The sequence below is a fragment of the Natrix helvetica genome (assembly GCF_964273705.1).
Source record: "Natrix helvetica genome assembly, chromosome: 2".
Classification (NCBI taxonomy): domain Eukaryota; kingdom Metazoa; phylum Chordata; class Lepidosauria; order Squamata; family Natricidae; genus Natrix; species Natrix helvetica.
The window spans coordinates 246,910,263-246,926,088 of NC_138552.1; the positions used below are offsets into that span (position 1 = coordinate 246,910,263).

A 15,826-nucleotide genomic window follows, 5' to 3' on the forward strand; every position below is an offset into this window, starting at 1 on the left:
CATTACATGGCCTAATCAGTCATCATCCTAACTGGAGATGCCTTCTAGTCACAACCTTCCAGGTGCAGAACAAGATGTTCTTGACACTCTCAGACTCTCTGAGAAAGGAATGTTATTTTGACTATATATCTCCCATACTCCATATAATCCCTCCTCCCACTTTCCCACAGCAGTAAATGTGGCAGGCCAGAAGGCCCAATGCAAAAGATAGCTTCCAGGCCTGACAGGCCGCCCCCTCTCATTAGAAGATCATGTCCTGTAACAAGATTAACACGGGGTTAACAGCAACATCCTAACCATCTCCACCTAAGGTATCCTTTAGCTTATCAGGGTGTTTATCATGGAATTGTTTTACTAGTCTACCTGCTCATATCTTCAGAGCCCATGTATCCATCTCAATAGTGGACTTAATCAAAGAATTGTCCTTCTCCCTTTGACCTTACCAATCAAAGGTAACTCTACTAAGATCACTTTCTCTACTGGCATAACTCTAATCCATTGGAGCTATAAATACTTTCCACTATGTCAAAATGGTAATGCCTTGGGGTTACCCAACCTCCCTTCCCCCCCCTTCAGGGTTTTTCCAATCTGTTATTGCCACATTTTTCTCTACTGCTTCTCTTTATCTTCCATTTATTAAAAAAAATCAATACTGTGATTGGAAGGGAAATTCTTTTTATTGCAATATTAGTAATGTAATAATATATTTTTAAAGTTATCAAAATGAAATAAATAAAACTTGCAGTTAGAGCCTACAGCCATACCACATTTAGAGTGTGATCTTTGATTTGCCATACCATTGAGTCTCAAAGTGTGATTTCTTGGGGGAGGGAGGGTCTCAAGTCAGGGAATTTACATGGGGCTTCCCTTGAGATGCACTCGGAGACTACAGTTGGTCCAGAACGAGGCCGCGCGGGTGATTATGGGGAGGACTAGATACTCCCCTGTAACACCTCTCCTGCGCGAGCTGCACTGGCTTCCTGTGGTCTACCGAGTGCGTTTCAAGGTTTTGATTATGATCTTTAAAGCGCTTCATGGCACAGGGCCTAGTTACATGCAGGATCGCATCCTGCCCCACACATCCCTACGACCAATTCGCTCACACAGAGAGGGACTTCTCCGGGTGCCGTCCGCCAAACAGTGCCGGGGGGCGACACCCAGGAGCAGAGCCTTCTCTGTGATGGGCCCAGCCCTGTGGAATGACCTCCCCCGTGACATCAGGATTACTTCCGATCTCCGCTCCTTCCGTGTACAGCTGAAGACCCACCTCTTTCAATTATCTGGCCTGGCTCAATCGTAATTTTTCTTATTCCTCCTAACTGTTTTTTAAATTGTATTTTAAACGTTAAATTTTAATTGCATATTGGGTTCTTACAATTGGGGTATTTTAATTGTTACCTCCTCCGAGTCCGTGTCCGTGTATGTGTATGTATGTTTTGTATGTATGTCTATGTGTTTTTGTATATTCTCTATGTTTTATATGCTCCATTGTACGCCGCCCCGAGTCCTACTTGGAAAGGGAGCGGCTAATAAATTCAAACTTATTAAACTTATTATTATTATTAATTTGTGAAGTCAAATAAAAATATTTTTAATTTATAATATGGTAAATATTGATAGATATAATCCATATAAACAAAAGTGATTAGGGGTCCTGAATCGTTTTTAAGAAAGGGGAATATTTGGGAACTATTGTACCATACAAAACAAAGAACAGCCTTTGATTAAAAGGAAGTGCATTCCCTGTCTTAGATTATAGGACACAAATAGTAATTTGAAGTTACCTAGAAGTAAATTCTGCTTGACTGCTCTACTGTTTACTCCACTAATGTAAAAGCTGTTCAGCACTGAATCCATTTATCTAAGGAGACGGATGTGTCAAAGTGGAGGCTTAACATCTCTGAGATACTTTGATTTTGTACCTCCATTGGCTAGGGATGGAACTCAGTAGTAGAAAGCTGCCTTGCAACTTGATTCTATTCATATTTTGGAGAAATAAGGGTGGATCCTCTGAAATTATCTCAACAGCGCATGTTGTAAGTGTGCACTGTTGAGATAATTTCAGTGGCACATAGCTTCAGCAAATTTGTATGTTGTTCATGTTATAAGCAATTCTAAAAAAATGAATGTGATCACTATTCATGAGATTAGAGTACTTAACCAGCAGATGTTTATTCTTAATTGATAATTTTAACTATGATGCAAAGTTTCAGAATAATGGTATCTTTATTTAAAAGTAACATTTTTAGAGGCATGGGTTTCTAACAATTTATCCAATCCTTCCTTGAAACATGATGATTCTGCTGGTTTCCCATTTAGGAACTATTTGCCGTTTGGTGCTGAAAAGAACTGCATTTGACGTACAAATAATTGTTTCTGCAGCTTCTGATTAAAACACTTTAAAATGTACTTTTGCTGTAGGCAAGAATGTTAATTGTAGAAGAGAATCTCCTGACTACTATAATCTCAACATTTATGGATCATTTACGACATAGAGATATACAGGGGAGATTTCAGTTTGAACGGTATACTGCACTACAGGCATTCAAATTCCGACGAGTCCAAAGCCTGATTCTGGATTTAAAGTAAGTTTGTTTTTAAAAATCACACAAACATATTTTTATCTAAATACAAAAATCAGCCTGCATATTTATTTCTGCTGTACGTAGGTATGTATTGATAAGCAAGCCAACTGAGTGGTCAGATCAACTGAGGCAAAAATTTCTAGATGGCTTTGATGTCTTCTTGGAATTGCTGAGGTGTATGCAAGTAAGTAATGTACAAAAATTGTATCATATTATTTGCATGATTACAAACGAGATAGTGAACATTGTTTTTCATATAATTGTTACATTTCCAACACCTTTTATATTAGGTTTCCTTGTTCTTGGTGATAGAATAGAGTTTCAGTAAAGCTAATTTTTCTACAGTCCTCTCTATTAATCAAGATTTTCTTGTGAAGTATTATTGGACTTTATAAAGTCAGATGCTAGTAGCTAGGAGTTGGTAAACCAGAATTGTAATGGATATAATTTTTCAACATTGCAGGTTTGTCTAGTTCTTCCATCACAAATGAAATTAGCACGAGCAAACTACAGGCAGCCATTTTTCTATCTTGGCTATAGACAGTCACTAGGCAAAGACTTGTTGGGTCTTAACATTAATACTTCTTTGTTGTTCTCATCTGTGTCTGAAGGGTATGGATCCAATAACTCGCCAAGTAGGACAGCATATTGAAATGGAACCAGAGTGGGAAGCTGCATTCACACTGCAGATGAAATTAACACATGTTATCTCAATGATGCAAGATTGGTGTGCTTTAGATGTAAGTTGTTAAAATGTTTCAAATATATTTGAATGAGGGCAGTAAAGAATCCTCAAGATTTCTTTATATAATTTGTATCAGTAAGATTGTGTTGTTTAAAATGGAAACTCAAATGCCCATGATTTTTTAAGCAGGAAACATTGGAGTAAAATAAATTAACACACAATCTTCAGATCTGGGCTAAGGTGTATTTCAGAAGGAATAAAAGGAAAAGGGGGTGCTCATTAGTATGAGATTAATTATTTGATTCAAAAGTTACTGTTGAGTTATATCTATTTATAGCTGCAATTTTGGGCTCCCTCTCTATTTTTGTTTGGATAATTTAGAGGTTCTTTAGAATAGGTAATAAATTAAAGGGGAAATTCCCTCTATTTTACTAATTGAAAACTTAGGCAATTAAAAAAACTGTCATTAGCACAGAGGCACTAATGTATCTATTGACTCAGATGTACAGAATGGATTGGATATTTATACTATTGTAGCTGATTCTGTAGATAACAAATGATCAATTATTTAGAAATATATATGTGGCTGAGGTAAATCTTAGTATTTGAGTATTTGATACAATGTGAGGTAGTTTGATAAATATTCCAGTTTTACTTTTTTTGTCTACCTTTTAAAATGGTATCCTGAATGTGACTACGGCTGGATGCATTTTTTAAAAGAAACAAGAATAGTTTTGATAGCTTCGGGCACGGCAAGAAATCACTGTATATGAGGAAAAGAGCTAAAATTAACAATCACTATTTTTTTTTTTTTAGAAAGAGACACTCCATATACTTCAGTCTTATACTTCAGTCTTATACTATTGTTTATATAGCCATACATGGAATGGTGGTCACACCAGGGGTGGGTTCTGGCCGCTTTTACTGCTAGTTCGCTCGTTTGTACGCTTTGTGCACATGCACAGTTCAATTACAATTGTGCAGAACTTAAAAACAAGATAGGAACCAGTTCAGGGGCGTCGCAGGCCTGGGCCTCTGCCAGTTCCAGTGACCCATGCAGCCATACCACTACCTATTTGACTGAATCGGGCTGAACCGGTAGGAACCCACCTCTGGATAGCACATATAAGAACCACAACATTTACTGGTATAATGTATAAGAAAAGGTAGAGTGCAATTCAGAAAATGAATTGTACTTATGAGGACTCACTTAATTGGGATGGAGAAGTCTAGTGAGCTCTCTTTGTCAAGCCCATCTTCTCTACTCTCTAGAAGTCTGCTCTAGAGTGAAATGATTAAATGTCCTAGAAGAAAGTACTAAAAATACCACAGCTCCCATTGCAAAGCAGGACCTACAGGCTAGAATAGAAAACTTTCCCTCACCAGTACTTTTTTCTCTTATTTGGAGATAAATAAGATCAGAATTTAGAGTGTCTTAAATGTGCTTCCTATGTTCGTGTTTCTGCTACTAAAGTTTTCTTTGTAAGATTGAATTGTATACCCCCTACTGCCTATTATGATACAGTTCCAACAGTTATTGAAACAGCATTGGCAAATATACTTTAAATAGGTTAGATAAATTTTACCTTGATGCAATTTTTCACTTGTTTATCTTGATTACAAATGTATGATCATTTTGGTACAATTTTAAGAGCGGTGTTATCTGTAAATATAATTACCTTTAATCTTTATAGGAAAAAGTGCTTATTGAAGCCTATAAGAAATCTTTGACTGCTTTGATGCAGTGCCACTGTGGTTTTACTGATGGAGAACAGCCAATTGAACTCAGCATGTGTGGACATTCAGTTGAAACTATTAGATACTGTGTTTCTCAGGAAAAAGTTAGCATTCATCTTCCTGTTTCCCGTTTACTTGCAGGTAAGACCTAAATTGCTTAGTTGATTTGGTGGTTAATTTTAATATGGTTTGTTTTCATAACTATAACACAAATTTTGTCTTTTGCTTGCTATCTTTGTGGGTGGAAAATGAAGTGAATTCACTTTACAACAAAGACATGAGTTAGTAAGTTGTATGAAACTGTGTTTCTTTGATATTGTCAGGTTCGGATTCAACTATTCTTACCATTATAGAAACTTATCACTGTTGTGTAAACGTATATACACATATATATAGACAGACATATTTACATATGCATACACATAAGGTATAGTGCACTATATTTTAGATGTAGCTAAATATTATATATTATAAGGAGTGCTATCCGCTTCTGTTGGTTCAAGGGCCACAAAAATTTTTGGGTAGCAGTTCAAATCCATACACCAAAATGGACATCTGCAAGGTTCTTTTGTGAGATAAATTGGGTTGGTTAAGCAATTATATTTCCCCCCTAAAATGCAAAAACTTTTCCCATTTTTTAATTCCATCCACTTTGTGGATGTGGGAAAAACTGAAGCCACAAAAGTGTTTGCATGGTTCCCAGGCTAAATTTTTTGTAATCTTTATGTGAGGCTTTCCCAGAAATTATGTTGCTTATCATGCCCTAGCAAGACCAAGATTCAGTCTGTAATATGTCAGTGGTATGTCAGAAGGTTAGTTTTGTATTCATAGGCAAGCCATAAATGGTCACACACCATGCACTATAAATGCATACTGGAATTGTCTTTGTTTGTAAAGGTTGAAGAGCTCACAAGCTGAGTCTAAAAACAATGTTATAACATTTCAATAATGGGTGTAAGTTTTCATCTTCATAAAAGTAATTTAAGTTCATGTAGTACTTTGCTCGTGTTCTGCCCACTCTGGTTGTAATATCTGGAGTAAGAATTTAGCATCTATCTGCCACTCTTTAAACAGATACGACTTTTCTTAGGATCCACACCAGTACCCGTTTTGAAAATAACTTACTCAAATAATGTAATTGTTCTTCCTAATTACCTTTTTGGACCTGAATTGGAAGAATGGTCCTTTCTTGGCTCTTTTAAATCTGTCATCAGCCTTATTTAACATTGATTATAATAGCCTTCTGAGTAGTTTAAGAAGATTGATAATTGTACCACTATATTATAATGTTTCAGCATTTCACTAAGTAGGCAATTTTAATTTGTGATTATGGGAGATAAATTGATCTGGTATATGTGTAGTGCTGAAAGATTCATCCCTCTTTCCTATGCTCTTCAACAGCTATATGAAAACTCTGAAAGAGGTCATCTGCTCATCACCACTTTGGTGATGCTGTAGAAGCCTTGATCCAGTTTCTGGAGAATATGAGAAACTGGATGACAAAGAACAAACTGAAATTGAATGCCTCCAAGTCAATGTTGATGAATGTCCAGAAATGAACTGGATTTCTTGTCACTTCTGGCTGTGACTCTAGACAGAGTAACGTTCCTTTCAAGAGCAAGTCTGTGATTTGGCCGTTCCTTTCAAGAGCAAGTCTGTGATTTGGCCGTCTTCCAAATGCTGTCCCAGTCTCATGGTTACTGCTTAATCAGCAGGTGGAGGCTATGTCTAGGAGAACCTTTGCTGATCCTTGGCTGGTGCACCAGTTGCAACCTTTTTTGAAATTGGAAACTGCCTTATGGCACTAACTCACATTGTAATAATCTCTGTGCCCTCTAAAAGTGGCTGCTATTGAAAAACACCTTTGAAACTACATTTGCTATAAAATAAGTGAGAATCATTAGTTATTTGACATTGATTCTTTGGATGCTACACTGCCCACCAGGAGTCTTCCAAATGCTGTCCAAAATGATGGCTTTTAATTTATAAAGCTTTCATGGCTCAGTACTAGTTATTTCGAGGACAGTCTTCTTTTGTCCCAAGCAGAGTTGTTGCAGATCCCATTTTATGTTAAATGCATATGGAAGAATATAATGTTTTTCTGTTATGGTTTCAATCTTGTGGAATAGTCTACACAAGAAGATCCAGTTGGCACCTTCTTGCATGGTGTTTAGAAAGATAGAGAAGACCAGCATTTCATAGATATTTAACCCATAATCTGTAATTTAAACTTTAAATTAAATTGTTTTTAATTAGCAAGTGCCAAAGTGGCAGATATTTTTGGGGTTTTACATTTCATATTATATTATATTATTTTATTGATCAAATTGCAAAACACCAGGAGTGTTTGGGGGATTTTGGTACTATATAGATACAATCAATAAATACTGTAATATAATCAATAGAATGCATTTTTGTATTTAATACAGGTTTGCATGCACTTTTGAGCAAAACAGAAGTAGCATACAAGTTTCCAGAACAACTACCAATGGTGAGTAATATTATGTTAATAAACATCTATGACTAGGGTATTTTAGTTTAAAACAAAACAAAACTGAACAGTTAATTGGGGAGGTGGTGCCAGGCACTGTCACCAGAGGTGACAGTGCCTAGAATCCAGTGAACCATTAGGGGTAATAGCTATAACTTCCTATATTTTAAGTCATGGAAATGAATTTTTGAATGCTCTTTAAAAACATGAAACAAATATATTGAGTTTTGTGTTTATCTTCAACCGATACAGAGTGAACTTAGTCCTCCTATGTTAATAGAACATCCCCTGCGATGTCTAGTTCTGTGTGCCCAAGTTCATGCTGGAATGTGGCGGAGAAATGGATTTTCACTTGTTAATCAGGTAAGTCCTGAACGGGAAAAAATTATTTAATCTTTTTCTTTTACCTGAGAACCATAGAACCGTTTGATTTCCTTATTGCTAAAGAGTAAGGTGCTCTGCATAAATGATTAATTTTAAATCTGTGCTCTGATTATTTAATATGTTTTCTTAAATGTGTTTATTAAGAGTAGTTTTCTTGAACTCAAAAAGCTTGTTTATTTATTTGTATGTATGTCGCATTCAATATGTGTGACACTGGATTTTGATAATAAATATTTGAAGTTTTAATCACTTCTGGAAGCTGTGGTACATTTTTTATCTCAACTTTATTATTTTTTATAAATAACTCAAGATGGCAAACATCCCTAATACTCCTTTCCCCTCCTATTTTTCCCACAACAATAACAACTCTGTGAAGTGAGATGAGAAAGCATGACTGACCCACAGCCACCCAGCTAGCTTTAATGCCCAAGGCAGAGCTAAAGTTCACAAATTCCTAGTTTCTAGCCTATGGCCTTTACCATAGACCAAAAGGATTTAATCTATAGGGTCACCATGAGGAATATGCTGTGTACTCTGCAGATGAAGTTGCTTGCATTTCGACTTTGGACTTCAGCTTTAGGCCAGTGCCCCTGGAGGTTATAGGGCTAAATCTTGCAAGTTTATCTGAGGGGAGTTTGATCCCATTGCACTTGAGGATGTGAATAGGGTTCTTGCAGCTGATAGTTTGACCATCTCAGCATTCCATATGTCTCCTAGCTGGCTAAGGTTGCTTGGAGGAGACACAGTCGTGTCTGGGTGGTGGTTACTAATTCCTTAAGCAAGGAGTGATCCCATCGGTTCTCGAGGTGGTGGTGCACCCTCTCCAGAAGGGCCCATTGCTCGACCTAACCAGTCTGGACAGCTTTTGAGTCTGTCAGCTTCAACATCTCATTTTTGGGTATGGTTGTGTAATCACATATGATGACAGCATGAATTTCACTGTGAAAATATTAAGAAGTCCTTATAGGATCCCAAATGACACAATGTCCAAGACTTGGAAATAGCATTCTTGGCCATGGCTTTCATCTTCCAATCCAGTAGCCATGAACCCAAGAGACTTCCAAATGAGAAACCTTCTCCTTTAGATATTTTGAGAGAGACTACTAGAGTTGACCAATGTCCTCAATGAACAAACAATAACTTTCTCTTGCACGGATGCATTTTCAACCTATTTCCTTGTGTCCTCAGCCTCTAGACACAGGTTCAAGACTTTAACATCATCATTAGTGTGGCCTGGAGTGGCAGTGTACAATTGAGCATCATGAGTATACTGATGGTACTACAACCCAAACCAATGGACTACCTCTCCAATGGTATTATGTAGATTGAAGTAATGGGGCAAAGGACCAACCTGTGAGGCACCCCACAAAAATAAACCACCAAGTCAATCTCACCTACTCAGTCACCACTGAGCAGAAGTGCCCACAAGGAAGAAACAGAATTTATGTAGAACAGTTGTTACCTCCAATCTTCAAGACTGGTCCATCAAAATTTCATAATTGATGGTACTGAAAGTTGCTGACAGATTTAAGAGGATCAGGGGGGTTGGGGAGTCTAGGTCCTGATAAAAGTCATCCATTAGTACCATTTCCATTGCATGCCAGTCCTTGAATTATGACTGAAAGAGATGTAATAATAACAGATTATAAATATTATGTAGATAATCCACTTCCTCCTCTGCATTCTGTAGCGGAACTTCCATGATTCTCTTAGTAACTGTAGTGAAGGTGAGACAGAAAAATAGTTGTAAAAAATGGCTGAATTTTTCAGGACTACATGCATCATCATCTCACACAGAAAGACATTGACAATCTCCTAAAGCTTGCCTCGACTTGCCTCCAAAAGTGCAGTATGCAGCTGATGAGAATCATGTGGGAAAACCTCCTCTTTACTTTATTGGAATCTGCAAGTCAATAAGATTCCCAGGTTATATGGTAAATCACTTTAACTCTTTTTTTCTCCTCTCACAGTGCCGATAAGGCTCTCAAAGGACAGCTGTGTAAACACATTGTGCCCTTGGCTCTTATCACTTTTAATTACGGAACTTTGAAGTACAAAGACAGTGAAATCAAAGGCGAAACAGGAACGAATGCATGGTTTCAGAAACTCTAGCCTCTAGCCTCCGAGCGGCAGTATTGCTTCCTTTTACTCTCTGATGTTGTCTCAGGTTTAGGGGAAACAAAATTCTTAAATGGAGTTTAATAGCAAATAATAGAAGATTTTTGTTAGAGTAGAGAAGGAGATTTTAATCCCTAAATTAAAAAATAAAGCAAGAAAAAGTCGAAGAAGAAAAACTGTTCACTTTACGAAGAGGAGAGAAAAAAAAGTTGCGAGCACTTCAATCCACAAAGTGTAATTACAAAAGGAAAAAAAAAACATACTAACCAAAACAATCCAATAGAGATCAATTCCGCCGCTTACTTCTGCTTAAGGATTTAATTTAGCATAAAAAAAGAAGTTCTTTTGGGCAGTCTTTTTCAAAACAGAAATAATTCCTCACCAGATGGACATACGGTACTTTCTCTTTCTGTTTCCTTCCGTTCCGGAGTCGTCCCAACTTCCTCAGCCTAGGTTGCCTTTTGTCGCCAGCTTGAAGGCCTTCTCTTGGATCGATCAGGGACTTGCAGGGTCCCTGAGATCAGCAAGACATGGTCTTCCTGTTCACCGTCTCTTCGGGACGGTTTAGGTCCGATTGGACCACCCAGTGGCAAAAGTATCAGCGGTGGTCTCGGAGCATCGAGACTGCACGTCCGTACCGTTGGGACGCTGGCTCCTCCCTCTCCACTTTAACTCTTCTTGTTCTTGTAAAGTCAAGATTTTGATGAATCTGAGAAATTTTGTCAGCAAAATGGAATGTAAAATAGATTTGGATTATAATCCAAATCAAATATCAAACTCTGAAAACTTTCTCTTTCAGATATACTACTATCATAATGTAAAGTGCAGAAGAGAAATGTTTGATAAAGACATTGTAATGCTCCAGGTAATATTTTTGTTTGAATCATCCTTAGATGTACCTTAAGATGTCACTAAGACACCTGCATTCTTTAAAAGAGTTTTAAAAAATATTATGCAGTCAAGGTTTTTTTCAATGTACCTCCCCTTTTGAGACTATGGAAAAGTTACATGTTAATATATTCCAATAAAACCATTATTTTTTAAAACTACAAAATTTTGGAAAACAAATATTCAATATGCTGTTTGTGCTTGAAAGGGATATTACAGTTAAAAGGTTTAGAAAGGGCTATAATGTGAAGACTTATGCTGCTTCATATGCAACTATTGTATGACATACTTGTATTTATAAAATAAGACAAATTTTATATGTGATTATGGCCAATAGTGCAGTGTTTCCAAATAAGTTTATATCATTCTGTTCTCTTTATCTAAACTTCCTTTTTTTTGGTAGACAAGTGTGTCTATGATGGATCCAAACCACTTTTTGATGATGATGCTGTGTCGCTTTGAACTTTATCAGATATTTAGTACTCCGGATTATGGCAAAAGGTTCAGTTCTGAAAATACCAATAAGGTACAACATGAGTAGTTGAAGATATAGTTTCAAAGCTTTAAGAAATGCATTATAAATAAATTATAAACTGTTATATCTTAACATGAAAATATATGTAAGTGCTTTCTAACATTTTATTCCTTGTTTCTTTCAGGATATAGTTCAGCAAAATAATACTCTGATTGAAGAAATGTTACATCTAATTATAATTATTGTTGGTGAGTTTATGCTTTTTCAGTTAATACCTACTGATTAATTTTATGGATTAATTCTAATTATAGTTAGAACTCCTATTTATAGATTTTGTTTTGATTAGTTTATTAATATACTGTACCTACAACTCCAATGTTAAAGAGTACAATTATTTCCACTTCTATTGCTCCTTGATAAAATAAAATTATTTTGTGATTGTTTATGATCATGACACAATCCTTACATCTTGTCATATGATAATATGAATATCCCTTCAGATGTTGTACTGGAAAAAATAGTCACTTCTGTGGCTTCGGTTCAGCATATTCATAAAATGAAATTGATCAGTGCTTACTGAAATTATTGATTTGTTTTACAGGAGAGAGATTTACTCCAGGAATTGGGCAGATTAATGCTACAGATGAAATAAAAAGAGAGATTATTCACCAGCTGAGCATCAGACCCATGGCTCATAGTGAATTAGTAAAAGCGTTGCCAGAAAATGTGAGTCTTATTAAAAATATTTTCACTTGTACTTTTTAAATTGGTGGATGATCATTGGGGGATTTCTAATATGATGGAATTGGTCATGAAGATTCCTTCAGATAGCAGGGAATTAAAAGTTTTTATAGAAGATGATTTCCCAGCAGGCTTTAATGGATTATATTAAATACTTTCTCCACAATTTTATACTCCCTAGAAATTAGTAGATATGTTGAATTTTACAACCCATCCAGAGTACTTAATTTTGTTGCAATTTAATCACAGTGACTGTTATTACTACAATTATAAACAGGAAGGTGACATGGGAAATAAAATTTCAGAAATATAAAAAGAAATCATTATTTCAAATTATTGTGCATTAAACTTGTGAGATTGCAGAACTGTGTATAAAAAATATGACTCAGTCACAATAACTAATTTTAAGATAGCACAGTCTTAAAGACCCTTAAATTTTTAATGCTTCCAGCTTGCCAATAAAGGAGAATATTTGTAGCTCAAAGTTGAAATGAGCTTGGTGGTTTTCTTGAAGATGTTTCATTACCCAAACTAACATCATCAGTAACATCATCAGTGCTAGTAAGCAGTGGGATTCACTTTCAGTTTATATTCTACTAGTTTGCCCTAATAGTGTTGGTGGAAGTGGTTCTTGGGGGTTCTTCTCCAAGTGGACTTGGAGCATAGATTAACTCCAAGATTAACATCAAATCAACAATCAAAAAGTAAACAATACTCCTATCAAGGAACTGCCAAACAAGCTAGCAATAAACAGCCCAAACAAACAACCTCCAAAACTACTCCACCAATATTGACAATGTTGGCAAGTCATTGGAATATACACTGAAGAAAACCCCACTCCTCACTAACACTGATAACAGCCAAGCTCAGAGAGCACAAAGAACCCCCTATTTCCAGATTGATCTAGCTGATTATTACCTTAGGACATATACTTGAAAACTATGTACACATATAATAACCTATTTTTCCTTTGATTTCATAGGAAAACAAAGAGACCGGAATGGAAACTGTCATTGAAGCAGTTGCCTGTTTCAAGTAATGGCTTCCCTGCAACAAACCTCTTTAAATGTGTAAAATAGTATATATTGTGACCTAGTAAATACTGTTTAGGACTGATTTATACTTCATTCTTAAATCCTACTTTATGGTTATTTTAATTGAATGTAGTCTAGACATTTTACAAATGTAAGAATTGACAGCTCTTAGAGATAATGTAAGAAGTAAAATTCTGAATGTTTTGAGGGATTTTTTTTGTTAAAGGTATTAACAAAACAAACTTTTTTTATTGTGATAAAAAATACTACATGGAAAAAACTTTTATATTAGCAGGAAAACTCTCTGTTGTCCCTCATCTTCCCAAATACACCAAATATGTATTCAAAGAATAGCTTATAATAGATTTAGCCATTTCCTTGTTTTCAAAGGATGGTCTTGCCTCAACAGGAATGAAGAAGTTGCTATTGCCCAAAAGCAAAATGTTTAGTGGAGAAGCAAGGCAGAAGCCAACAACCTTGATGGTTATTCTCAGGGCAGTGCAGCTCAAAAAGTGGGGTTTTCTTTCCCATCTTATTCTGTGGGTTTAGGCAGCAACAAGAACACGGTTCTTTACAATTAATACCTTGACTATAAGTATGGCATCAATTGCTTGTGTACCATATCTCATATTCACACGTCTGTTATTTAAGAAGCTACACATTTATTTTAGATGATGATGAAGGGCTGTCAGTGGACCCCTTTGATGACCTAAATCAGGGGTGGGGAACTGTGGCTCTTTTGCGACTTGTGGACTTCAACTCCCAGAATTCCAGAACCAACATAGCTGCCTCAGGAATTCTGGGAGTTGAAGTCCACAAGTTGCAAAAGAGCCACAGTTCCCCACCCCTGACCTAAATGAAGGGACGTCTGGTGTCATTCAGCCAACCTTCCAGTCAGTCAGAGGCACGGAGTCTCATTTTTGCCAAAGTAGAGTCTCTGCTTGTAGGCAAACAAGCTTTGTGCAGTCATTAATAGTGATAGTCAGTTAAAAGTATAAGACATCATTCATATTGAGGTATTAGTGTTCTCATTGTTTCATGGAATAGTTTAGAACAGTGGTAGTCAACCTGGTCCCTACCGCTCACTAGTGGGCGTTCCAGCTTTCATGGTGGGCGGTAGAGGTTTGCTGTAACTCTGCTTAATAAATTTTATAAAGTAAAGTTACTTCCCTATTTTATAAATCACCATTACTGTGGAACCAGTGGGCGGTTAGAAAAATTTACTACTAACAGAGATACAAAAGTGGGCGGTAGGTATAAAAAGGTTGACTACCCCTGGTTTAGAATGTTGTTATTCAATTATTCCAATGCTGATTATACATTTCCAATTATCTTTTAGAAAACCAGGATTAACAGGAAGAGGCTTATATGAGTTAAAGCCAGAATGTGCTAAAGATTTCAATTTATATTTTTACCATTTTTCAAGGGCAGAACAGTCTAAGGTAATTATGCAAGATGAAAACTTTCATTATATAATTATATATAATTATGAAGCTTTGTACTCACATGCCTGCATTATAGATTCAGATTGCGTTTATAACAATACAGTATATCTTTGAAAGAAACAAAGTAGATTGGTTGTTTTGGTAGTTTAATTTTGAGTAAAGAGAAACAAAAGTTGCATGGATAGTTTAAGGTTGAAGGAATTCGAAGTAGAAATTATTTGTATGAAGACAGTAGCAGATTCAATTACAGTAGGAGAAAACAGTTAATTGAGGAACAAATAGAGTTTACAAATCTCTGAAGGGGATTTGTAAGTTATAGATAAGAAATTCAAGGGAATTTGTGAGGTATTCATACAGGATACAGTTATATTACTAATAAGGAAGAAACAAATAAGCAAAATTATTGATATTATGATAGAGAAAATATATGCCAAGTGCTTATAGAGCTGGAAAAAAATTGCATCTTTTCTGGTTTTGAAAACAGAAGGGTGTTATAAATTTGGAATTTCTTTTAAATTTGATTTTTTGCTGCTATGGTAACGTTTGCAATTATTTTTCAGAACAGTACTTAAAACAGTTTTAAATGAAAAAACCTGCTGAATAACAAATGTAATCCATGGAATAATTATGATTCTTAGAAATTCATCTGCCTATGGCCACATCATTTAGTCTAGAATCTGGCAGTTGTCTTCAGCTATATCACGTTTCTGTTACAAATTGCCATCATTATCTTGAAAGGGATATTGGGGAGCTGGAAGGTACAGCTGCTTACTATTGAGGCATAGCTAGTTCTTGGCCAAAATGGCTTTACTGTGACAAGATTGTACAGGAGTTACAATTTTCTCAGTATTCGTTCTTACAATAGCATGTCAAATATTAAACTCCTCCAAACAGTGGGTAAGATAATAATAAAAATTAATGTTGACTTCACAAAAGATTATTATGACTATTCCACAATCTTATATTTTGCTTTCTCCCAAGTTGGTAGAGACAGTGGTCATGCATGGGTTAACTCAGTAACCAGTAGAACTGAGTCTACCAAAGTGATGTCATCGTCTCTGTGGAGCATGCTCCCGCTTTTCTAGACTCAGTTCGATCAGAACTGACTGTGCTAATCGCTTCTCCTCTACAAAACTTAAATATTTGATCATTTTAATTCAAATTTGGACTTAATTGGACTTCTCTGCAAACTACTTCTAAATTGTTCATCTCCATTGGGCTCCTGCTGAATTCTCAGCACTCT

General features: G+C 36.1%; 1 protein-coding gene across 2 annotated transcripts in view; it reads left to right on the forward strand.

The window, feature by feature from the left end:
• The window catches only part of UBR2 (ubiquitin protein ligase E3 component n-recognin 2), a 68,483-nt gene that overhangs the window by 18,540 nt on the left and 34,117 nt on the right, over nt 1–15,826 (forward strand). For both annotated transcript variants that reach the window (XM_081945233.1, XM_081945232.1), the window contains exons 12-23: nt 2,422–2,585; nt 2,670–2,769; nt 3,197–3,325; nt 4,965–5,148; nt 7,437–7,498; nt 7,751–7,861; nt 10,800–10,865; nt 11,292–11,414; nt 11,548–11,611; nt 11,965–12,089; nt 13,087–13,139; nt 14,478–14,580. In XM_081945233.1, the coding sequence (XP_081801359.1) occupies nt 2,422–2,585; nt 2,670–2,769; nt 3,197–3,325; nt 4,965–5,148; nt 7,437–7,498; nt 7,751–7,861; nt 10,800–10,865; nt 11,292–11,414; nt 11,548–11,611; nt 11,965–12,089; nt 13,087–13,139; nt 14,478–14,580 (1,284 nt within the window). The remainder of the gene's footprint in view (nt 1–2,421; nt 2,586–2,669; nt 2,770–3,196; nt 3,326–4,964; nt 5,149–7,436; nt 7,499–7,750; nt 7,862–10,799; nt 10,866–11,291; nt 11,415–11,547; nt 11,612–11,964; nt 12,090–13,086; nt 13,140–14,477; nt 14,581–15,826) is intronic.